Source organism: Leiobunum rupestre, chromosome 9 (assembly GCF_980474605.1).
Source record: "Leiobunum rupestre chromosome 9, qqLeiRupe1.1.hap1, whole genome shotgun sequence".
Taxonomy (NCBI): domain Eukaryota; kingdom Metazoa; phylum Arthropoda; class Arachnida; order Opiliones; family Sclerosomatidae; genus Leiobunum; species Leiobunum rupestre.
The window spans coordinates 30,222,747-30,248,121 of NC_143392.1; the positions used below are offsets into that span (position 1 = coordinate 30,222,747).

Here is a 25,375-nt window from a genome sequence, read left to right on the forward strand (position 1 = left end):
ACCCACTTCTTACACTTTGTTGGATTTTTATTACATTTCGATACAGGAAAGAAGCAAATTTTCTTAATAAAACCGTCGAAATATAATTTCTACATTATCTAATGAAAAACGATTCATACAACAAAGCCCCAAAAATTAGTAAGATGGCGCAAAAAGCCGTATCTTGTCCCGTATTTCTCCTATCTCACCACCCATTTCAACCCACTCCACCTCGATTCTCTGGCGTCTTGGTTGAGAAAGCTCAAAGCTCTGACAAAACGACTCCCGTTCTGTACTCCCTGATTCCGTAGACCAATTCGGATTTTATAATTGCTCAGAAACGTTGTGTTCTAGGAAATAGCGGGAAAACGTACCTATAAATTTTCCATTTCAGGAAAGAATAGGATATGCGATCTTGTAGAAAACATTGACAACTGCTATTGGAAAAACGGAACTTGCAAAGTAGACCCGTGGAACCCCGATGAATTCGTTTGCGAGTGCGAATTAGGAAACCCAGTCCATCCGCGGGGAGGCCAAAGATGCCCTGGTAAGTGTCTCGTTTTAATTATATCACTACCAGAGCGTAATATTTTAAGTCCAATCGAAACTAATAATTTCTGTTTCATAAAGAGATTATCTCAGTAAAATTAACGCGATTTATTTTTTACGGGTGTGTGGGTAAAGCTATTTACAAAAACGGGATATTTTATACTTGCATTGAATGAACTCCTTTAATAAATTGAATGTCTACCGTTACAGTTTGGCTTTTAAGTTGCCTTCACGACATTAGTCTTCGTAAAGTAATAGGGCCTACTGCTTTGGTCCTTTTTAAACAAATTTAGTGGGAAATAGAAGTAAAGTTTCGGATTTTCATGTTTCAAGCAATTTGGCAGCTGATGGAAGATAAAATTTTAAGCGAGTAATGACATTTCGTGCATTTCAAAACTAAGCCAGTAACGGGTGGAACTCATTCCGGTGCTCTTTGAACCCATGGTTACAACACAAAAATTTTCTAACAAAAGAAATTACTCATTTTCTCACGAAAAAATCTTAGAAAGAAAACAAAGCAGTAATGAAAGCGTGGAAGATTATGTAGATGGGATGCGCAAATTAATGCTTCAATTAGAAGTCGCACTCACTCAAGAGACCCAGATAAAATCGATATACCTTTATCTTCGAACCGACTTTAAAATGCATCTAGCTAAACTATGAGTACACCAACATTTTGGAAATAGTATCGCATGCCTCTCGAATAAAACAAGTTGTAGGATAAAGGCCAAACTCCCAAATTAAATGAAACTTTCCGGGGAATGAGAATAAAAGAAAGAGCGTTGGTTTCCATAACGACGGAAAGCAAATCCCGCCACCCAACAGTCAGGGAAGTAGTACATGAGGTACCGCATTTGTCGCGACAGAGTTTCATTGTGGCAAGACTTGTCACAAGACGCCAAATTGCCCTGACGTAATTTCTTCAATTTGTAATGATAAAGCGATACTGTCACAACAATAGCCAGGGAAACGACAAGCGAGGAAGCTCGTAGAAAAGGGCACCCTCCAAGTAATAAATGACCATTTCGACGCTTGGAAGGCCCTAAAGAGTTGCACCATTGGGATTAACGCTCCGCGTTACGATATATCGCAAAATTTAAATTATTCGTCCACTTTGACATCAGCCAACAATTTTTTCAATTTACCAAGCGAAGATTTTCAAGTATTCGATAACGATGTCGAGCAACCATCATTCCCAAAGGAAGCTGTTTCACTGTCCTCTTCTCCCTCAGAACAAAACAAAGGTCTCAACCAATCCACATGTCTCATTTCGCCTTCGACCAATCTTTTGTTGAGGCTGAAAAATTTATCTTCTCATCTTAAAGATAGGATTGAGCAAAAATCGAATTTCATCATTTACATCCAACTTAATATCACGCAAAAGGAAATCGTCTCCTGTTATCATCCCCAAAGCTATAAAACGCTTTGCTTTTTCAATTCCTTACTCACTATCAACCGCTACATTACGCAACCCTGTTACAGCTGCCACATCCAGCAAACTTATAACATCAGCTACTCTAAGCAAACCTCCAAACACCCATTTTCACGAGCACGTTTCCTCAATCGATAATTATAAGCAAGCGTAAATTAACTGTAACAAATAGCAACGTTGAAATATTTTCACCAGCCTTTCGAGGAATTATCTCCTACCCAACTCAACAACGAGTTAAGAAACGTAAAAGGAATCAAGTGGAAATTCCTCAGCACCTAACGGGACCAGAGTTTATTTGTCTAATGGCCAGAAAGGAGGAAGAAAGAGAGAGAATAGTCATAGAAAAAGAAGACACTAAAGCCAAGCAAGAAATTGAAAAATTAGAAAGAAAACGTGCGAAATTAGAGAAGCAATTAATAACTCAAGTTGTAAGGAAGGCAGCGGCTAAAGAGAAAGTGTAAAATCTTAAAACGCATTTCCAAGAAACATATAATTTGTCAATCTTAATTTGTGTATACTGTTGTGTTAATGTCTTTTTACTTGAAACTTTTTGTTGTTAACATATTAAAACATTGATCAAGGTTGAAAATGTCTAGCCTATTTCAAGGTGGGGTGGCGGAGTGGTTAGCACTTTCGCCTCGCAGCGAGAGGAGCCGTGTTCGATCCCAGCTTGCGCACTGGGTGGAAACTCGGAACAACTCCTTCCGCGTTGAGTTTGCAAGTTCTCTCCCCACCGATTTAAGGGATTTTTCCCTAAGTTCTTCGGTTTCCCCTTCCATAAAAACTTGTTGAGGTTAACGGTACACAGAAAAAAAGGTGTTTAGGTTTTTATCATCTCAACATGTTTGAAAGCTAAACATGGTGTTGTTTCCTTAAACACATCTGTTTAAATAAAACGAGTTTCCCAAACAACCTTCCAAGATCTATCCGGTAGTGTTCCAAGCCGGAACAACTGGTAAGAGGTCATGTTTAGAAATTAAACTTCGTGGTTTTTAAACATAATGCTAAACACTGATGTTTAATAAGTGTATATTGCGTTACGAGTTTAATGTATGTTTCATTTAATTTCGTTTTCTATTTTTCTAAATAAAATAATATTCGTTAATCACCGTTATATTAATAGTGTTAACTACAATATGGACTGGGTTCCTATATCATCTCATAATTTTAAGTTATTGGTTATTAAGACTAATTAAATAACACTAATGTATATAAATCAATAATTGAACATGAACTACTAAAAATTAATAAAATAACACTACTTTTGATGTGATTTAACACAAATATAATTTAAATTAATATCGCTAAAATGTAATCATGCAGTTAAAGAAATGAAATCGACAGTATAGGCAGTAGGTTTCATTAATTCTTAGCCAATTAATATAAATGTTATTTTAGATCGTAATTAAACCACTCAAATATACGGCTACTCAAAGAGTGGCGTATACGGCAAATATACACATGTTTTAAAAAACAACACCCGAACCTTTGAACATGTTTAGAAACTAATCTTAAAAATCTTTAATATGTTTAATATTTAAACGTATTCTATCTGAACACGTTTTAACGATAAATATGAGAAGCAAATAACACGTTTAATTTCTAAACGCATGATGTTGCAAAGCTGAACACCACTATCGCCTAAACATGATAGTTTTTAAACACGATAAATATTCTGTTGCATTTTGGTGTTTAAGAAAGTGTTTAGTATCTAAACACCTTTTTTTCTGTGTAATAGTTAATGAAGGGAGCTGTTAGCTCGCGTAGTGCTCATTAAGTGCGTTCCACCACCCTCCTACGCATTGTAACCCGGCCACCTGAATTAATGGCTTTAAATGATTTAGGCCTAAGGTGGTGCCTAGCTGATTATTATTATTTTTTAATACTCAGTTATTTTCTTTATCTTTTCAAAATACCGCTTTCTGAAGAAGTTAGGAGATTCAGGTACGTTTACAACACAGCGTAAGCTTTTCCGAAGTTAGAAGCTGGTAGTCTGAGAATTAGGAGCCGGTGGTCGGCCTATTAGATGCCGGTGTCCGGAATTAGTAGCGAGCGGTCGGATTATTAGAAGCGAGCGTCCGGATTTGAAAGCTAGTGGTCAGACAATTATAAGTGGACGGTCGGAATTGCAACACCCTTGAACGCAATCAAAAGCAAATGTCTGGAATTGGACGTTGCTATTACATTTAGTACAATGGACATTTCTTCGTAAATTAGGGGTATTTTTTTCCGGGGAATTGTTTTAAAAGACGTTCGAAAGTTCAAATTATAGTGCTTTATTAAATTTTATACAAAATTAGTGAAGACGAATCTTTTTTTCAATTGACTTTTAAAAAGTGTCTGCAATTACAGGCCTCTACCCTATTTCTATGACTTTCCAAAGCTATACATTAAGCCCCATTTTCATGCTCGCTGGTAGCGGGTAAAAATCGACAAAATCCGTTTCCGCTACACGCTATTTCACTTTCCGCGTCGATCTGTTTCAAACAGATATTTTAGATTAATTTTCACGCTTGCGAGTGGCGGATGCGAATTTTGACGATTTTTATCCGCTACCAGCGAGCATGAAAATGGGCCTTTAATCGGTAAAAAGTCAAACCATCCGTAGTATATAACAAAAATTCAAACCGTGAAACAGCGGTTTATTAGTTTATTATAACAAGAATGTATTTAAAGGAAAAGTCCAGGTTTGGTAAAACTTGGGTCTATTTGAAAGATCATGTTTAAATAAACTAAAAAATATCAGTCGTAAAATTGTATCTTTTTTTAATGACGAGAAATTAATTTTTAAACGAGCGAAATTTACCGCCAAGCGATCTGCCATTTTTTGTTTCGGGGTGACGTTTTAGGACTTTAATCACGCGCTGTTCGCGCTATAACAGGCTTTAACAGCGCTCTGTTCCCCGCGCGCGCTTGCTCCGCGTGCGGTCTGCGGAGGGAAAGCGAAAGAAAATGGCAGCTCGCTTGGCGGTAAATTTCGCTCGTTTAAAAATTAATTTCTCGTCATTAAAAAAAGATACAGTTTTGCGACTGATATTTTTGAGTATATTTAAACATGATCTTTCAAATAGACCCAAGTTTTACCCAACCTGGACTTTTCCTTTAAATAAGAAAAACGATTTATGGAAAAAGAACTGCTACTTCATGGAAATAAAATATGGAAATTAAAATATTCGGAATCTTTCAGACCGTAGTCCTTCGTCAACCGCTACATAATACTACATGTATGTAGCGGTCCGAAAGATTCCGAATATTTTAAATTAAATATTTTATTACCATGAAATAGCAGTTCTTTTTCATAAATCTGTTATTGGTAGCTTGCTCGTGCGAGCGGCTAGTGGTCGTTTCCATGGCAATGCGTACAGATCGGTAATGACATTAAGACGCTCATGGCAGTCAGGTGATTATTTCACCGCATCGTAAGCCGTTTTCTTTCTTGATCTGTATCGTTAAATTAACGTGATGGAGGTCGTTTCAGTCGGGGCTTAGCTACGACGTATGAATACGACGCTACGAGCAAACACCTTACTCTTAAGGATAATTACTTTGTTAAATTTTGTAGCGTTGCTCCCAATTTTCCCTTATGCTTTAGCCGTAAGCTCCTTTCCGCTAATAAAATCCACTCAGCCCGGTATGTCACTGATTTGATAAAATTGACCTCTTCCGACGCGATTGACCCCACAAGACGAAGGTAAAACCTAAAGCGTGATTTCCGCAGATCGATTCAACTCTGTCGTTCCCTAAAAGTTTAAATAAATACATTATAAAAACGCCAAAAATGTTTTATCGGAGTGTAATCCATTTCAAATATTCAAACGAAATTTCAAGTAACTCAAATGAAGTCATTTAAAAATGTTTATCGTGAAATTGCGCAATGGGAGATACTTTTAAAGTTATTCGAAGTTCTTAAGTATACTTTTAATTAGGAATCAACACGATCATTAACAATTAAACCATTTCAGAACCAATGATCTTCGCGACCACCACGACCGCCGAGACCGCCTGCGATCTGCATGAGAACATATGGAACTGCCAACGGAAAAACGGTATTTGTAAAGAATTCTGGAGTAATCCTAATGATTTCTATTGCGAATGCGAACACGGAAAGAACCTTCCCGCTTCGGGAGGCGCAATATGCCCAGGTAAGAGTCTATTATTTTCTCCGAGGTCTTCGTTTTCCCCTTTTCACAAAAACTTGTTGTTGTTAGCGGTATTGGTTCTCGTGGCGTGAAGGGCTAGCCACAACCCTCCTACTCGGCTTAAAGACTTATTAAAAGGATAACAAAATTAGCGAATAAGTAGATTAGTCCATTAAGAAAAGGGATAAAACCCTAAACTAATTTGAAGAAATTTAAAAACTTACAAATAGCTCGTACCGATAGGTCTTCGAGGAAACAAAATGACGCGAAACTCGACCAAATAGATCTTCGAGTGAAAAACTAAAATAAATTAAATGAAATAAAATAGCCAGAAATTCCAACGGTAGACCGGTTTCGTCCTATTTGGGAAATCTGGCTGGCGACTATAACACCGAAAAGAGAAACTAAGCCTAAACATTAAAAATTTCAAAACGAGTTGCGTAGCAACGGTAAGCCGAATAGGGGAGAGTGGTGGAGAATAAGCCTATTCGATCTAACTTTGGCGCACACGCAGTTCGATGATTGGTTCTTAAAAAAATAGTCGAGTCAAGATGGAGGTAGAAATGGATAGGGGAAATCTTATCAAGTTAAATATTAAGAAATTAAAAGTATTTTGCTGCAATTTATCCATTAATTGTAAGAGTAAATGGCGAAAAAAGGATTACATTGAGGCGATAGAAAAAGTACTTCGAGAAAAAGACAAAAATCAGAGCGTAGAGGAGTCTAATACGATAAGCCTTGGTGAGGATTTTCATAATGATGAACAGGTCGAAAACCTGTTGGATAGCAATGAAAATGTGCCATTATGTTCTTCAACTCCAATCGTTCATCCCAATAAGAAGAGAAAAGGCCAGTTATTACTAAATAGTGGATGTCATAAATATTTCGGAAGTAAGTTTATCGTTTTTATTTTAAATTAACGTGATGTGATAAATCATTGTTTTAGATATATCTGGGAAAGAAGGGCCTGAGCCAGATACGATACCAAATTGGTCATTGAATCCGCATCCAACAGTTATACCAAAGATTACTTCAGTTGAAGTTTACGATTATCTGGTTCAACAGAAGTCTAATATTGATAACACGAGTAATAGGCACTATAAAGGTTTCAATCGAGCCGTAGCGCATGATGCAGCTAATGACATTATCAATGGAATTGAAACTAGTCTGGCAAGTTACTCTTTGTCTATTATTCTGGGATTATTATAACTAATTGAATACTGTTATAGGTTTATGACCAGTTTTTGTACGTAAAGTCTCGCTGCTACCCCTCTATGAGATCGGAGAGCTATAGAGTCTTCGTCGTCCTCGACCATTTAGACTGTATCATATGTGGAGGTGGTTGTGAATGTGCTGTTGGGTATGTAGTTGTTTAATAATAACATTTTATGCAATATTAAATTATCTACTCAATTTAGGAAATCTGGTAGGTGTAGTCACGTTGGTGCTTTGCTCGTTTTTTTGGAAAGGTATGCAGACATGACACCTGGAGACATTTAAATTTCCTGTACTTCAACAATTTGTGGCTGGAAAGCACCAAAATTGAGAAATATTGAGCCAAAGCCACTCAGTGAAATAACATTAAATCGACCCAAACTTTATTCCAAGACAAAGGAATCTCCGGACACTCCAACTGAAAAGGATGAATGGAAAAATTTTGATCCCAGGCACCCTGATCATAGGGATAAAGATCCCGAAGTAATTAAAGGTTTCGTTAGAGCTCTAATTGAAATTTATCCTCAAACTGGAGCGAAACATTTCTGGGACCTTGATGGTGACACTGAAACTGTTAATGAAACGCTCCTTAGTCATAGTAACGAGGTTGAAATATCAACCTCCAGCAATGAGTCGTACAGTTTGATTACACAAGCAACAAATCTTATCTTTCATCCGGGTACGTAAAGAAACTATATTTATATATACATTAATAGGTATTAACAATTCTGATTACAGCTGTGACGTTCGAAATTGTGAGTGAATCTACGTTAGAGGACTTCGTTGAAAAGCAGAAAATTTCTCAAGAGTTAGTGGACTTCATAGAAAAAGAAACGAGTGATCAATCTTCCAACACTTTATGGAAAGCATTGAGAGTAGGACGAGCAACGAGTTCAATGTTTGGACTAATTTTAGGTTGCAGGGAAAATAAATTTCCAACGTCAATTGTGGATTCAATATTGCACCCCTCAAAACTGGATAACTATGCCAGATTACCTCCCGCTATCCTGCGTGGGAGAAATTTGGAACCTGTTGCTAGAGCCAAATATGAAGAGCTATTTAATATCAAAGTAGAACCTAGTGGATTGTCACTGATGACAGAGTACTCTTTTATCGGAGCCAGTGGAGATGGGATAATTTCAGATCCAATGGAAATTACTCCGGGGATTTTGGAGATAAAATGTTTAGCGTCAATTAAAGGAACGGACATTAGGAAAATGGAAATATCGACCATTATAGATAACTTTCCTAGCTTTTGTTTAAAAAGAAATAATTTTGGATTAATTGAACTAGATAGAAAATCCCATTATTATTCCCAGGTACAGGGGGAGATGGCGGTAAAAAAGCTGAGTTGGGCAGATTTTGTGATATACACCGAAGCGAAAGAAGATGGATTATTTAGAGAAAGAATTAATTTTGACGACCATTTTTGGAGTACAACGCTTTTGCCTAAACTTAAACATTTTTTCACTAAATATATAGCTCCATTTTTAGTGGATAGACAAATAATGGAAGTCCTAATACCTGATTAGGTCAATAATAGTTCCTAAAAATTGTTCCTTAACGTGCTTTCAAAGAAAATGGTTTTAATAAACTAGTTTTTACAAAAAGTGGTTTTAATAAGTATATTAAAATAGTTTTTACAAAAGTGGTTCATATATATTTGTTATATAACTGCAAACTGCGAAAATACTGCTTGCCATTTTCGTTATTGTTAGTGGCATAACGCCATCAAAAATGTGAATTTTTTTAACTCTACCAATAGCTCGCTCTACATGTATTCTTAACTCAGCAATTCTTCGAGTTTCAATTATTTCTTTTTCAGAAAATTGTGCCTTTCCTTTCAGAAATGGGGGTAAATTTAAAGTACACTTTTTTGCTTTCAGTAAATTTTCTATTAAGAAGCCCTTTTCGGCAACTACATTATCATTTTCATCCAGTAACAAAATTAAATTTGATTCATTAGTTATAGTTTTATCCGATACTCTCCCTCCCCATCCCTCAGATACAAAAGAAATTACACCCCCAGGTGTGATGCCTACAAGAAATTTAATGGTGTTGTGTTGTTTGTAATTAGATAATGTAAGGTTCTGAGCTGTTAAAGAGGTTGACCGTTCTATAAATAACTCTGAACAATCTATAATTATCCTCGTGTTAGGATACTTTAAATAACCTTGGGGCATATATTTATCGACTAAAGCTTTTGAGGGAAACGGAAACATTTCTTTTAACTCTAATTCCATTAATTTAATCCACGTCTGAAACATGTCTGAAAATGTGGAGGGTGAGATATTAAGACGATCTGCGATATCCTGAGAGAACAAGCCCACCTTAAGTCTCATCATCACCGCTAAGAATTGGTCAATTAAAGGAAGCTTAAAAGACCTTTTCCTTTGCCCAATAGGCTGCTTCTTCTTTCCTCTTTTGAAGGTCATTTTCTCAGCTTTCTCCTGTAAAAAACTAATAAATCCCATTATAATAACTAACCTAATACATAAATTCAGTCCAATTACATACCTGAAAAGCCATAGGAATACGGCATAAGTTGGCAAACCAGTATAAAACTTTGTCATCTCATTATTATCTTTCAACTTGTCTGCGCTCCAGGTTCGTTGTTTTAAGCATTCTTTGAGCCCCAATATCTGTTCTTGCAAATTTCTATTTTCCATTTCTAAATCATAGTAGTCTCTTTGAGACCCTTGACTAACTATGGTTTTTTTATCTTCGGTATTCACTGGGAAGTCATTGTCACTGGGGATTTCAATTTGATTTTCTTCTGTTATCAAAGTTTCACTGGGGATGTTTACAGGTGTTTCTTCCTCTTTTTCACTAATTTCTTTCATACTTATGCTGGTACTGACGTAATCATGGAATCCCAAAGAAACACCAAGCCGTCTTTCGTGCACTAACTTATTCGTGAATTGTTTATATTCTTCATCCTAAAGAAGTAAAATTTACACCAATAATTTAGTTAAAAAACACCAAGGCTTAAGATATTTTAAGTAGTTTATGAACTAATTAGAGCCATATAACTTTTGTTTACCTTAATTTGGCTTCTAATTTCGTTCCTGGTCTTCCTTTTATGTGCTAATTGCAGTTTAGCTTCAGATACATTGATACTTTTGGGTAAATTTAAAGTAGGAATCCAATCAGGGTCACTGGGTTCCCAGCCTGGAAATCCCGAAACAAAATGTTCGCTGCACACTCGAGAGTTGACAGTGGGAGCGAAGTTTTTTCTATTCAATATTTTTGCCCATAGTTTAAGTCTGGCGGACGGAAATCGATGGAATCTAATATTTGGAATACCAAACCTACTTTTACAACCGACGACACTACACGAAACCATTTCTTAATTTTACTAATTTCAATTTAAAATGACACACTACAAACTACCATAGGAATAACCTTATGAAAAGTCTATTATAGCGCCCGTTTGGAACCAGTTTTATTATCTGCGCAAGCGCGATTCCACCCCCTTTCCACCCCCTGAGTTAGATCGAATAGGCTTATAGTATATACGAAATGTAACGTTAAAAGGAACCACCTATGGACTGCAATGCAAAGGATGACAAAATTAGCGAATAAGTAGATTAGTCCATTATACTTATTATCCCGTACTCAAGTTTTTGACGAAAGGCAAATTGATTTACAACTCTGATAAATTGATTGCCAGCGTTGACAACTTGCTTGACAGCTCTGATAGCTTGAGTGACCGCTTGGACAATTGTGGATATTGTGCCTTAGCTCTTTTATTGGGGCTCATTAAGTTTATTCTATTTAAGAACAGTCTGAGTCGTCGGTCAAGCTATCCACAAGTTCATGTAAGTGGAGGTCGAAATTCGCTCATTAGAAAATGGAATCTATTTTATCGGTTTTTAACCAATTCACCTGAATAAATGGCATTTAAAGTCGCTATAGATGACTTTGGCCTCAGGTGATGTTGAGCTGATATGTTGAGACGATTCCGTGATCCAGTTTTCAACATAACTTGAGGGGGGGGGGACATAACCGACGTGTGCTTCAATCTAGTCAAAAGATTAAGAGAAGGCGCAACAATTGGATCGACCTTTAGATGGTGGAGCACACCGTCGGTAGATTGAGAGGAACACCAAAAATAGTCACGACGTAGTCTTTATCTCTAAGAATAAAGAAGCCAGGTAATCTCCGACAACCATTTTGTCATTTACCATAGCAATTGAACTTACCCAGAATATTTGGTGATTCACGAATTAATATTCTGGTAAATAACAATTATATCATTTCAAAATTTAAGAAACAGTGTTGGATAAAATACTTCGTGGATAAAGTATTTAAAATACTTAATGGAGACATTATTTAAAATACTTAATGGAGACATTATTTAAAATACTTCGTGGAGATAACATTTAAAATAATTCGTGAAGAAAGTATTTATAATACTTCATGATGAAATAATTTAAATACGATATAAGAAATCAGACAGAGACTAAGAAAAATAATTTAATATTTCAAATACCAGATAAAGATAAATATTTCATTGCACCCCTGCCCTGGTTCACCGCGCCGAGAAAATGATAATGCACTTTCGGAAAATTTCGGGATAATCAAGGGATTGATCATGAACGCGAAGCGTTTAACCAGGGAACAGAGGGAAAGGCAGCACAACGTTAAAAACCCGTCTGAATTTTCCCTCTCCCGCTTCGCCAAATGTCAGGCTCTATACCGTAAAGCGCAGGCGCCAGGTGTTAAGTGTTCCCTGCTCTCCCGACCTCTCCATGTGGAAGGATTAAGTCCGGCATTGATAGCGCTGTAAAAATTGTCAGCAGTTGAAGAACCGCAAAGTCCGAATTACGAGGTGACCGTCGCTATCAATATAAGTACGTAACTTATTCGAAGCGCGCGCATGCGCAAAGGTAAAATAAGCCTGCGCGTTTAGAAACTAGCGAGAAGGTATTTTCGTACGCTCTCCGCCGGGTCATTTCCTTTCCTAGCTGTTAAGTGTTCCATGGTTTAACATCGTGATGTACTACACAGTGGACCGAAAAGCATATGTTTGGAAAAAGTCTAATTATTAAACTTCGAAAACTAGTGCTATTTATCGTAAGTATACGAAATTATGATAAATATAGAAACCCAGTGAAAAAAAGTATTGTAGAAGACCAGCAAAATTATCTAACACTTACAAAACGTCAAAAGAAACAAAAATGCATTGCAAGGACCCTTCAAAAATTCTGATTTTGACATGAACATCCTTAGGGTTTCTGATAAATAATTAAACCAATAAAGGTTTATGATAAATGGCAACATATTGTTATGGTCTGGGTCCGATGGCCCGAAAACCAACCGATCGAATGGGGGTCCAACGGACCGAAGTCCATCCAATCGAAGGAAAGCACTAACCGACCGAAAATTAAAAAATTCCTTTTTTATGAGTTAATTGTAGAAGGTTTCAACGGACCGAAATATATATTTTTAAAAAGCTGAAAAAAAAAACGTTACTATAATTGAAACCAGGTGGATTATGTTGGCATTATCTGTTAAAAATAAATATCAAAACAAGAACATGCAAAGCAGACCACCTTGAAAGGGCAAAAAATATACACCCCACAAGAAATTGAACGCGCGCGCGTTTTTGTTTTTCACTCGAAGGCCTTTCCTTTCGAATACTAATTAAGAATAGTTATTTAATGCCATAATTTTGCTTTGCGCCCATTCGACCGAAATCCAATTCGTTGGAAAACGATTTAACATTGAGTTACAATCGATCGAAAATACCCCAATTGTGCGGTTTACAGCCCAATTTTGCACCTTTATATATTTTTTTTGTACATCGAATTAAGGTTTTTTTTATAGATATATATAAGTCACGGACGTATCCAACGGTGCCTACGCGCCTTCGGCGCGCGTATATAACCTAACCTTTGCGCGCTCCGCGCGCTTACCTAACCTAACCTAACCTAATCCGAACTAATCTAATCTAAAACGTTTTTCGCGTACCCTGCTATATCTCGGGGCAGAAGTAAAAAACAAAACAGTAAACTTGAACAGTAAAAAAGTTATTTTAATTTTTATTTAACGATATACAACTTTTCGGTCCGTTGAAACCTTTTCCTTTTTGTTGCTATAAAAAACGTATGTTAAATTTCGGTCGGTTGGTCCTTTTTTTCGGGCCGTGAGTTTTCGATCCGTTGGACCCCTTCGATCGGACCTACCCCATTGGTATATCTCTTCTCACAATAGGCGAAAACTATTCGTTGCTCCGGGGCATTTGATAAAGCGCGGAAATGGTTAAGTAAAAGTGTTATTTGGTTGCATTTGACACAGGGCCGTAGCCAAGTCTTCGAGAAAATGTGGGCAAGCCATTTTTTAGAGGGGCAAATTTTAAAAACCCTCGCAGGCTCGCACTTTATTTTAAAACCAATGTTGGTGTCATGTAATGAGCTGGTTTTATTTATATTTGCGCATTGGGGTATTGCTTCAAAATTTTGCCGTAGCTATTTACCCCCGATTTTTGGTGGTAAATAGCCTGTATCTATTTACCACCGAAAATCGGGGGTAAATAGCGCAACCGCGTGGCCACGACTATTGGCCACCGAAAGTCGGGGCTCGGGAATTTCGGTGGCATATAGCAACCGCCGCGCGATCGAGTCTATTTACCACCGAAAATCGGGGGTGTTTGGTTTTCGGTTGCAAATAGCGTAGCCGCGCGGCCAAAGCTATTTCCCACCGACACGAACCGAGCCCCGACTTTCGGTGGCAAATAGTCTCACCAATGATGGAGGCTTTTTCCACCCTAAATCTGAAGTTTTTTCGTTTCGGTGGTAAAAAGTCTTCGCCGCGCGTACCGTGCTACTTTCCACCGAAAGTCGGGCTTACATTTTAATGCTAAATACAGAAATCCGCTTTCATAATACGATTATTATTAATTTCAGTTTATTATATATTTATGTTTTTTTTTAATTTCTGGCTGCTCGTAGCGTCGGTTTATATGGAAAATAAAGTAGGGGTCGTCTCTAAAGAACAACATGCTTCACGCTATTTTTAAATATAAACAAACAGGGACATCATTTCTATAATACGCGAGATTTTTAAATGTTTATCATTGGACATTGTCCATTATTCAGGGGCTGTTCATATAGACCCAAGGGTTACAATAATTTTTTATAAAATTACCTATATCAGCTTATTTTATTTTGAAATAAAAGTTTTGAAGGTGGAAATTCTCCATTTTCTTATGTAGTCCAGTTGGGATAATCTTTAAAGATTTAGTTGTCGCTGTTGGTAGTATCTGTTATTCTTAAGAAAGGGTTTGATCGAAATCTGGCAAATTGATGATCAAAAATTAACCGATCAAATCTTGATTAATATTATAAATTTTCATCACGGTTTGGTCCGTCGATTTAAAAAACACACACATTTTGCGTACGAGTATTTATCTAGAAATGTAGGGGTTGTTCATATAGAACGAAATGTTACTATATGTATTATTTTTAATCAATTATCAATTAATTAACATTATTCATTTTAGCTTATTCAAGTGTATCTTGAACTAGTGTTCGGAATTGTTTATTCATTATCCACAAATTTTCCGATTTATTTAAAAAACGTTGGTAAAAATAATATCATTTTAACTTATTTAATTATGTTTTTTACGCAACCAAGCATTTATTTGAATAAAAGTGGTATTTAGTTAAATAATTGTTTGTTTTATTTAAATAATAGGCTTATTCACTTTCGATTATTTAAACATTTTACAAGTTTTATTAAACTATAACCAATATATTGCTTATTTAAATAAATATTATTTAAATATAGCCGAGCTTATTTTATTCATGGATAAAAATTAATTGACTGCCGAACAATATCTTGAATTATCAGATTTGGGCGCTTAACTCGGTGATCAATAAGGGATCGTCTATAAAGATTTCTTACTTTGTAGTTGTATTCGAAAAATTATATTTCCGAGCTTACGTAAGCGTTTATTTGGTTTTGTTCGGATTGCGGTCTTTTTTCACGATACACAGAGGATATCTATACAAACCAAAAAGGTAAAATTTACCTATTTTAACATTATTTTCTTTAATTGTCTGCCTGTTGGTCATTTTAGGTAAATTTTTCATCATGGCTTCGTCAGTCGATTTTTAAAAAAAAACATTTTACGTACGGGCATTTATCTAGAAACGTGGGGGTTGTTCATATATAACGAAATGTTACTATATAAATATATATTTCAAATAATTTTCAATTAATAAACGTTATTCATTTTAGCTTACTCAAGTTTTTGTTAATTAAATGTAAAATTAGGGGTCGTCTATAAAGAGTTCTTAGTTTGTATTTGTATCACCTTTCAAATGTTATATTTCGGAGCTTAGGTATAAGTGTATTTGGTTTTGTTCTTATTGTCGTTTTATTTAACGATACATATATACTCTGGTCATGCATACAGACAGAAAAGGATAATGTACTTATTTTAATATTATTTTCTTTTACGGTTTGCGTGTTGGCAAAAGTGGGCCAAATCGTACTTTGCTTCCTTCTCTTGGTTTTATACTACAAATTAGATTGGAAATAATTCAAAACTTTAAATACAAATCGTTAAACTAAGCTTACGATTTACTAAGGTAATAATCATAACATTAGTATATATTAATCAATCTTCAAAACTCGCTATGACTCAGAAGTTTGAAGCAGAATATAATAGAGAATAAGCAGAGCTCTCTAGAAGTTTCATCGACAACGTCGGAGCTACCTAGACGTTCACGAAGAAAGATTCTACAAAATCCGTTAAGCTCGCCTTCATTTTGAGCGATAACGAAAAATAACACATTTCTGATACAATTTTAACATACTAAAGCACGACGAAAACAGAAAGGTGTTTGAACAGGACTAAAATAGAGGCGTGAAGTGACCAGAGTAAATGTAGCCCGAGTAGCCAACGAAAAATTCCATGAATGTTTTTAATTTAAATTACACGGTTTTTCGACCTTTTCCCCATTTTTGGGGCTCTAGTTTATTTTAACTTTGCGCCCCTTAAATATTGTTTATGACGGGTCCCGGCTCACGCGGCATTACCCGGGCACACGCCTATGGACTAAAATGTGCTTTACAGTATTTGAGTATTGTCTAAATACAAAATGTGTGTTTTAGTTGTTTGGCGTATCCGTTATATCCGCAAATGTATACTCGTAACGATTTCTACTTAAACTATACAAGGCTTAGTCACCTTTCAATTTTAAAACAGTATTTACAATTTTAAAAAATCATTCTGCTAGAAAAATAACAACTTTCCAGGACTCCCTCTCGATTTGTTAAGCTGAATAATTATAATATTCCACATTTTCATTGAAATACTACACGGACTACACTACGTGTCGGGTAAGCTCGTCAAAAATATGGCGTCGTTAAGTTTTAAAATATTGGGCCAGCGAAGTTGAAACGCGGAATAAAACCGTTGAAAATGATCACGTGACTGTCGACGTTGTCGTTGAAACGTCTAGAGCGATCTGCTTAACCTCTATAATCTCAAATCGATAAATCGTTTACATTAAAGTGATCATTCCCAAGAAAAGATCCAGTTTATTATTATAATCGGCTCGGTTTATGTGGTATCGTTTCGAAATCGCGGGTGTCACTTTCTACGATTATTGAAAGATTCAAAAGTTGCGAAGAATATCCTTACCCCAAGTTTTTTCAAATCGCGCTCGAGATGCGAGCTGGGATTAAGTAATGAAGAATTTGATTCTTAAGTAAGACCTTATTGTCCTTAAAGAACAAAATAGCTTAGAATTGTTGCGTTTTGGAACTCTAGATGTTAATTACATTTTATATATGAATTCCTGATTGTGATGTTTCTGGAGCGTAGCTATAATTACCCTTTGAAACTATAATCCCGATTTTCAGTGAACAGTTAAGACCTTTTTAAATGTATTGTCAATACTCTCAAAATTAGTCAAATCTACGTTTAACAGACAACGAGTTGTAATTAAATTGAATAGAAGTTTTTCCTTTAGAGCAAGGGACTACTGCAAAACAGTTGTATAAACGAAACTAAATCTGGCAACTAGAGGTGCTGCGTGAAATTTTCTGGACACTGGCGGTAAAAATATGCCTTTTTATCTGCTACGTGACTACGTCGTCAGCGCTTAGTTATCATTAAAGAACTAACGACATTGTAGCGGATAATAAGTTCAACAAATGGCTTCCATTCGGAAGAATACCTAAAAAATATCACTCTCTTAACATAAATTCGCTTACTATAAAACCTGAGATATTTCATTATATGGCAGCAGGGTCGTGCACGAAAAATAGACAACTGAGGCGAGGGGTAGTCGGTTTTAAAATTTGGTACTCCTGATTCCCACCTATCAAAAATTCCGTGAATTCTAGGAATTACAAAATAAATTCCGATGAATTCTAGGAATTACAAAATAAATTCCGATGAATTCTAGGATTTGCTCTAACGTTTGACAACGGCGGCGTACTCGCCATAGACCGAAACATGTAACGTTTAACCTTTTATCATTATTAAAAAAAGTTTTTATAGTGTACAGAAAAACGTTGTTTTTTATTCCAATACATACGTGAATTTATACACTAGACTGGAGTCCTAAGATAAGATAATAAATTCTAGGAATTAAAAATAAATTCCGATGAATTCTAGAAATTACAAAATAAATTCCGATGAATTCTAGAAATTACAAAATAAATTCCGATGAATTTTAGGAATTACAAAATAAATTCCGATGAATTCTAGGAATTACAAAATAAATTCCGATGAATTCTAGGAATTACAAAATAAATTCCGATGAATTTTAGGAATTACAAAATAAATTCCGATGAATTCTAGGAATTACAAAATATATTCCGATGAATTCTTTGATTTCAAATATTTTTGGTGATTTCTGTAATGTTTCTACTGATTACGTGAAAAAAGATTGGATTTCTTAAATATTTTTATGATTACTAGTGAACTCTATACTAAATATTTGTTATTTCTTGTGATTACTGAATATATTTTTTAAAGGGAACAGAACCTCATGTATTTGGTGTGGCATACCAACACTTCGAACATTGCCCGCTACCTTCTACGGCTTTAGATATTTTTCGCGCTAGTGAGTCAAATCTTACTGAAATTGTTAGCTTAAAAAACGACTTTAGGTTATATTCCCTTTAATTATCTGAATCTGGCCTCATTACCGGACCTTGCCATTGTTGGGCCTCATTTTCGGGCCCTAGACATCATCTGGCCTTGTTACGGGCCATAGATATTATCTGGCCTAGTTTTGGGCCTTGTTACGGTTCATTGACATCAAGGGGTCTCATTTCGGGCCCTAGACATTATCGGGCCTCGTATCAGGCCACAGACATCATTCGGCCATTTTTCAGGCCCTAGACATTATTGGGTGTCGTTTCGGGCCCTAGACATTAACTGGTCTACTTTCGGCCCTAGATATAATCGGACCTCGTTTCGGGCAATACACATAATCCAGCCTGGTATCGGGTCATAGACATAATTGGGCATTGATTCGGACCCTAAAGTTCATTTGGTCAATTTTTCGGCCCTAAACATCACAAATAAGCAAACCTGGTTTCTGGCTCTAGATACCATCAGGTCTCGTTACAGTGCCTGGAGGTAATCGAGAATCGTTGCGGCCAACAAACAATTTATTCTCGGACGGCCCCTAAACCTCATCTAGTTGCGTAACGTTCCCTAAAAATTATTTAGGGTAACGCCCTTGAAATTATTTAGTTGGGTAACGGGCCCTGGAAATTATCAAGTTGCATAACGGGCTCTGATAAATACTTAGTTTTGCAACGGGTCAAGATATGTAATTTCATTACAGTCGTGGTCTATAGTTTGGTGCCATGAGTTGCCAAAGGCCTAACCCGCGGTAATCTGTATTGTGGAGTCCAACGTTGATCATATGCTCTATAAAACCTTCACTGCGATAGCACCAATAAAAGTTCTTAATTTCACTGTTAAACAAATAACCTTTTTCTAAAAGTCAAATTAAAATAATTTTTTCAAAAGGTGCCAATTACGTTTTCTCTCCAAAGCCCATTTTAGGTAGAGGTCGGCGTTTGGATAACAAATAACCGTTTGTTTGGATAATATCCATAAACAAAAATTATCTAAAAAATAATCAGTTATTTTTGGCTTTTTCCCATATTAAATCGTTTTTGTCCATGGATAATATCCACGGATAAACGGTTAACCGCAATTTTTATGATTAATTGAAATTTTGCCAGTTAATTTATCTGCTCCGCTTGCCACCACCCTCCTACGCATTGTAACCCGGCCACCTGAATTAAAGGCTTCAAAAGTCGCTTGATGACTTAGGCCTAAGGTGGTGCCTTGGGTATTAGCCTAGCTGTTTATTATTATTATTATTATCTCTAATTTTAGGTGGAATAAAATAAATAGGTTTACGAAGAAATAACCCGTGAACAAAGGATAAAAGTAATTTAATATTTTTATTAAAAAAATTGTCGAGACGTTTCGAGCCGCGGCCCGTCATCTGAATGACCTAAATATTAGGTAATTGTAAATATTTTATGCAGACGGCACTTCCAGCGGCAATTAGAAAAGCGTCTGGCAGTTTATATTTAATCCAGAAATACTGTGATCATTTTGATGACTATTACTAAATACTACTATTTTACAAATATCTGATTTCGGAAATCATTATCGGTGTTTATTTTGAAAAATGTGTGGTTACAAATTGTGGTTGGTAAATTATTTTTTATTACCAAAGAATTCTTGTGATTTCATTTGAATTCTGGATTTTTCTCAAAATATTTTAAAATTAATTTAAATTAATTAATTAATTAAATTAATCGATTTCAGTAAATGTGTACACCTGATTACTCGAGTAACTACCCCCTCGGGCTTGGGCCCTTGTAGCTAAAATTATAGGATATAGGTGCTGGAAAAGCTCAGTGCCATAGCGGCCCCCTTAACCGTTTTTGGCGTGTTTACACTGGGCCGCTGAATTTGAACTTTCACTCTCGACAGCCCTGTGTTACATTTATAACATTTTCTTTAAATATCTAAAACGCACAGTGTTCCAAAAGCCCGATTTGTTGGCCAAAATTCCAAATATAATAAATATTTGTACATATTTCGTTTATTAAGAATACCTGGATTTGTCAAATCTAAATATTTTTTCTTGTGACCCCTAGCGGCCAAGTTAGCTTCCTATTGCGTCTTGGACCATTTTGACACTTTCTAATGATAAACCTTTAAAAATATCGCGTATTATAGAAACAAGGTCCCTATTTGTTTATATTTAAAAAAAGCATGAAGCATGTTTTTATTTACAGACGGCCCCTACTTTAATTTCCATATAAACCGACGCTGCTAGTAGCCAGAAATTAAAAAAAAAACCATACTGAAATGAATAATAATCGTATTATGGAAGCCGATTTCTGTATTTAGCATTAAAATGTAAGCCCGACTTTCGGTGGCAAATACCACGGTACGCGCGGCGAAGACTTTTTACCACCGAAACGAAAAAACTTCAGATTTAGGGTGGAAAAAAGCCTCCATCATTGGTGAGACTATTTGAAACCGAAAGTTGGGGATCGGTTCGTGTCGGTGGGAAATAGCTTTGACCATAAATCAAACACCCCCGATTTTCGGTGGTAAATAGGTACAGGCTATTTACCACCGAAATAGGTATGGTAAAAATCGTACATTTTGTCCCTGAAATAATAGGTCATGAAAAATAACAATTTGGTACAAATACGGTCTAATAATGAAACCGTCCACGATGAAGCATATTCTGGAACGAACCACGGACCTTATCTAGAATAACGAGTTGGAACGCTGCAATGATTTTATGGCGCAAGTCGTCTACGCTAGTGACTGGCGTCTAGGAGTAACAAACACAAGGATAACGCAGATAGCCTTTAAATACGCTAACGAAGGGTTGTGTACGAATTTCATTGGACGAGCGTCACGAGCCTTTACGCTGAACGTTTAACGGGCGGGAGGGAAGACAATTTCCAAATTTTCCCCTTCCGACGGCGCTAAAGCATCTAGCCAATGAAAAACGTTCACAAGAAAATCCACGACTTTTGACGTGTTGCGTTCTCCTTGTGCGGGGTGTTGTGTTTGTTGCTCCTAGCTGGCGTCTTGTATACTTCCTCCTTGACGAATCCCTACCGGTAAAGTCCAGCGGTGTCAAATCTGGGGACCTAGGAGGCCATCGAACTGGACCACTCTTCCCAATCCAACGCTCAGGGAACTCGGTGTTGAGGTATTGCACCACATGTCGTTCCTGGTGAGGAGGTGCACCGTCATGCAAGAACCAAAGGTGTGGCAGATCGACTAAAGGGACATCTTCCAATGCTTCTGCTACTTCATTTCGTAGAAAAGACATCTCAGGCGACGCTTGAAGAGTTGAGAGTATTTCGTCCAGCGAGAAACGGCGAAGATTCGTGGAGCGAAGCCATCTGGATGTTGATGACTATGTGACGGTTATTCTTGTCGACTAAAACGACTAAGTTACTACCCGAATAAATATTTTCCCACCGATGAAATGACTTAGAGCATATTTGAGTTCAATGGTTCAGTAGACAACCTTTCGGTTGTTCTGACAAACCTCAGAGACGAAGTTTTTGAAAAATATGGCTCTCTGGGCGCGCTCCATGGTTTTGTACCAATAGACCACGCGACCTACGGATCACGTGAATTTAATTTTTTATTATTAGGTCCAATCATGGCTGAAGGTGGAGCTGGCCCCGACCAATGGTCAAAAGGGGTAAGAAATTTAAAACCACCGGTAAACGCGCGCAACACAAAACTTTGCTATTGACAGAATTATATCTACGATGGCATTTAGGCAGGATGGCACTGGCCTCTCTAATCCCTGCGGCATCTTCTAAACTATCCTAACTAAGAATTTCCCCGTGCACACTAGAAAACTCCCAAAAATACAACCAATTATTTCAAAATACAATACAACTCAAAATTGTAGACTTCTGGCGCCAGTGTCGGTTTCTCATCTGCTAATACAAGTCACCGTAACTAGGCTGTCACTGGCGCCGGACTGACCCACTTAGGGATTAACTACGAGTTTTTGATTATAAAGTGGATCAACACAGGGTGTCTTCATTTGATCGGTCCAGGCATTGTTCTCAAACACTATTACTTCTAGAAATGTGAAATTTTCAGTATGTACTCTCTCGTTGGAGATCGTTGTTATTTGTGAATTTCAGAAAAAACGTGAAATGTTTCACGGTTTTAGAATTTGTAGTTTTTGAACGCTAGGTGGTAGACGAAAAGTTTCAATGAGTAAGTTGTAGAGCATACTCGAGTTAGTATGGTCAAAATCGTACATTTTGTCACTGAAATAATAGGTCATGAAAAATAACAAGTTGGTACTACCCAAATGTTTTACGCCTCATGTTATTGTAATGATTGTCTGTGAAAAATGAACATTGTTTTGAGCCAAATCATTGTTTTACCTTTACCAATTAAGTGTTCGAACAAGTGCAATTTTATAAGGAATTACCGTAGGACCCCGCACACGTTTTCTAGGGACAAAAAGTTGGTGTTTTTATTAAACAAGAAAAAGTTGGATTTAGGGTCTACAAAATGTCTAATTTATGCCAACTGAATTTCCGAAAGCTTTTTTTTGCACTTCTGATTCGTTTAAAATGTGGGTCCGGTTTAGTATTTAAAGTGCCACCGCTTTGTTTGAAAAACATTATCTCTACGTAATCCGGTAAAAAAACTATGAATCGTTATACTCATGAACAGCGGTCCAGGATGATTGAGTTATACTACGATGATGGTCATCGAAACGCACGTTTATCAAGTCGATTGTTTCAAATATTATTTCCTGACAGTCAACCAAATCACCACACTATTCTCCGAGCTGTTGCTGACTTCGAAGGAGACGGCAATGTGAATCCCAGATTCCGCGGACCTGGACGTCATAACACTAATATGGAAGACACAGTCATCGCCTACTTAGTCGCTTACCCCCGAGCAAGTATAAGAATGGGATGCTCCCATTTGGACTTGTCAAAATATTATGTCTGGAGTGTCCTTAACCACCATAAATTTCACCCATTTCGTGTCACGCTCCACCAAGCACTTCACGATGGTGATCAGCGCCTTAGGTAACTGGTTCAGTACCATGGCGGATGCCAACGAAGATTTCCTCCGTTTGATCCTGGTGTCCGACGAGTGTTCCTTTGGAAGGGACGGCCCATTTAACCGCCAGAATAACCATATGTGGAGCGATGTAAATCCGCACTGGGGATTTCCACATCACAATCAAGTACAATTCCGTTTAAAAGTCTGGGCAGGTCTACTAGGAGATCGCGTCATTGAGCCATTTTTTCTTCCGAATCGGCTTAATGGTGTGAGCTACTTGGCTTTTCTTACTCACGACCACAACGTAGTCCCTTCACCGTAATGGGTTTGGCCACCCCTTCGATGAACTTCGTATCATAGTGGAAAAACTTGTGATAAGTAATAAGTTTAAACCGAAGATTTAATATCATGCCAGATGGCACACAATTAGGTTAGGTGAAAATGGCATCTAAATGGGGTTTAGCTTAGGATTGAAATATATTAATATTAATTAATTATAGTTAAAGATTTAACCCATCAATTAAAATATTAATTAAAATATAGTTAAAGATTTACCCATCAATTAAAATATTAATTAAAATATAGTTAAAGATTTACCCATCAATTAAAATATTAATTAAAATATAGTTAAAGATTTACCCATCAATTAAAATATTAATTAAAATATAGTTAAAGATTTACCCATCAATTAAAATATTAATTAAAATATAGTTAAAGATTTACCCCTCCGGCCATTCCGAAACGCTGTATTAAATCCATAGATGCTTGTATCTCGGTTTTGATTAAGATGCTTTCTCTTGACAGTGCGAAAATTTCACGTGGTTTAAATCTGTATAGGTAGTATCTTGTTTCTTCTTGAGTACCCACGGGGGTTTGGCTCTTTGCAGTCTAAGATAACGACTAAATTCAATTGTGAGATCGGACAAGGCTATTCTGTAGACTCGGATAGATTTCAATATTGCTCAGAAACTTTATGGTCTATGAAATAATGGGAAAACTCTTCTTAAAATTTTCCATTTCAGGAAAGAATAGGACATGCGATCTTGTAGAAAACATTAACGCCTGCCATTGGAAAAACGGAACTTGCAAAGAAGACCCGTGGAACCCCGATGAATTCGTTTGCGAGTGCGAATTAGGAAACCCAGTCCATCCGTGGGGAGGTCAAAGATGCCCTGGTAAGTGTCCCGTTATAATTATATCATTACCAGAGCGTACTATTTTTAGTCTAATCGAAACTTTAAAGTACTGTTTCATAAGGAGATTATCTCAGTAAAATTAACGCAATTAATGTTTTACGGGTGTATGGGTTAAGCTATTTTCTAAAAGAGATGTTAGCTTGTTTGGAATGAACTCTGTTAATATAATGAGTCTAGCGTTTCAGTTTTTCTTTGAAGTTGTCATAACGAAATTAGTTATCGGGTTGTTAACTAAATTAAGAGTGAAAAGAAGTATAGTTTTGGATTTCCATGTTTCAAGCCGAATTTTGCAGCTGTTCAAAAGATAAAATTTTGAAACTTAGCCAGTAACGGTGTGCGTGTTAACTGGAAGGCTCATATTATCCGTTGGAAAACACAAGATGCCAAGTAGGCGTCTAATTTCTAGTAAATTTAATTAACTCGATATAAAATGTATTATTTGAACTCATACATTTGCCCTAAAACTATTATATTTAATGAAACCGATACGCGTCATCATCTTTATGGGAAGTAGTGCTCCGCAGATCCGGCTCCCTAAAAAGCCGGAGCCGGATGCAAAATCCTAGAGCCGGCGCCGGATCCGACTCCGATTGCACTAATTACTGTTTTAAGCGCATGTATATATTAAGATAACACTAATATTTCTGTGAAAGAATACACTATTGTGTTTCAAAAGCTAATCAAAGCGTTAAATAAACTTCACAACATCATCATTCATCAATACTAATAAAAATATTTTATTTTATTTTTACACAAGATAGATAACAAAGTTACCAGT

At 36.5% G+C, this 25,375-nt stretch overlaps 3 protein-coding genes across 4 annotated transcripts in view; 2 read left to right on the plus strand and 1 right to left on the minus strand.

Annotated features, from left to right (window-relative positions):
* The window catches only part of LOC149927104 (uncharacterized), a 44,887-nt gene that overhangs the window by 12,350 nt on the left and 7,162 nt on the right, over positions 1 to 25,375 (plus strand). Inside the window, exons 3-5 of one of the 2 annotated variants that reach the window (XM_090158967.1) lie at positions 374 to 526; positions 5,923 to 6,102; positions 24,424 to 24,576. In XM_090158967.1, the coding sequence (XP_090015093.1) occupies positions 374 to 526; positions 5,923 to 6,102; positions 24,424 to 24,576 (486 nt within the window). The remainder of the gene's footprint in view (positions 1 to 373; positions 527 to 5,922; positions 6,103 to 24,423; positions 24,577 to 25,375) is intronic. The other variant, XM_090158968.1, reaches the window with a different exon arrangement.
* LOC149927105 (uncharacterized) lies at positions 6,124 to 8,801 on the plus strand. The gene is made up of 5 exons (XM_090158969.1): positions 6,124 to 6,990; positions 7,046 to 7,269; positions 7,329 to 7,459; positions 7,518 to 7,993; positions 8,053 to 8,801. The coding sequence occupies exons 1-4, from the start codon at positions 6,651 to 6,653 to the stop codon at positions 7,597 to 7,599; spliced, it is 777 nt and encodes a 258-aa protein (XP_090015095.1). The 5' UTR covers positions 6,124 to 6,650; the 3' UTR covers positions 7,600 to 7,993; positions 8,053 to 8,801.
* Positions 8,955 to 10,660, minus strand: LOC149927106 (uncharacterized). Its single transcript, XM_090159271.1, has 3 exons — positions 10,358 to 10,660; positions 9,832 to 10,253; positions 8,955 to 9,774 (listed from the first exon to the last, which is right to left on the minus strand). The coding sequence occupies exons 1-3, from the start codon at positions 10,658 to 10,660 to the stop codon at positions 8,955 to 8,957; spliced, it is 1,545 nt and encodes a 514-aa protein (XP_090015397.1).

What these genes read in the sequence shown, in the direction of transcription:
- LOC149927105 (XM_090158969.1), top strand. Translation starts at nt 6,651, where the DNA reads ATGGAGGTAGAAATGGATAGGGGAAATCTTATCAAGTTAAATATTAAG. An exon ending in ATGTCATAAATATTTCGGAA is followed by an intron (nt 6,991 to 7,045) that starts GTAAGTTTATCG and finishes TCATTGTTTTAG; the next exon opens with ATATATCTGGGAAAGAAGGG. An exon ending in ATGGAATTGAAACTAGTCTG is followed by an intron (nt 7,270 to 7,328) that starts GCAAGTTACTCT and finishes ATACTGTTATAG; the next exon opens with GTTTATGACCAGTTTTTGTA.
- LOC149927106 (XM_090159271.1), bottom strand. Translation starts at nt 10,660, where the DNA reads ATGGTTTCGTGTAGTGTCGTCGGTTGTAAAAGTAGGTTTGGTATTCCA. An exon ending in AAATTAGAAGCCAAATTAAG is followed by an intron (nt 10,254 to 10,357) that starts GTAAACAAAAGT and finishes TTACTTCTTTAG; the next exon opens with GATGAAGAATATAAACAATT. An exon ending in GTATTCCTATGGCTTTTCAG is followed by an intron (nt 9,775 to 9,831) that starts GTATGTAATTGG and finishes GGGATTTATTAG; the next exon opens with TTTTTTACAGGAGAAAGCTG.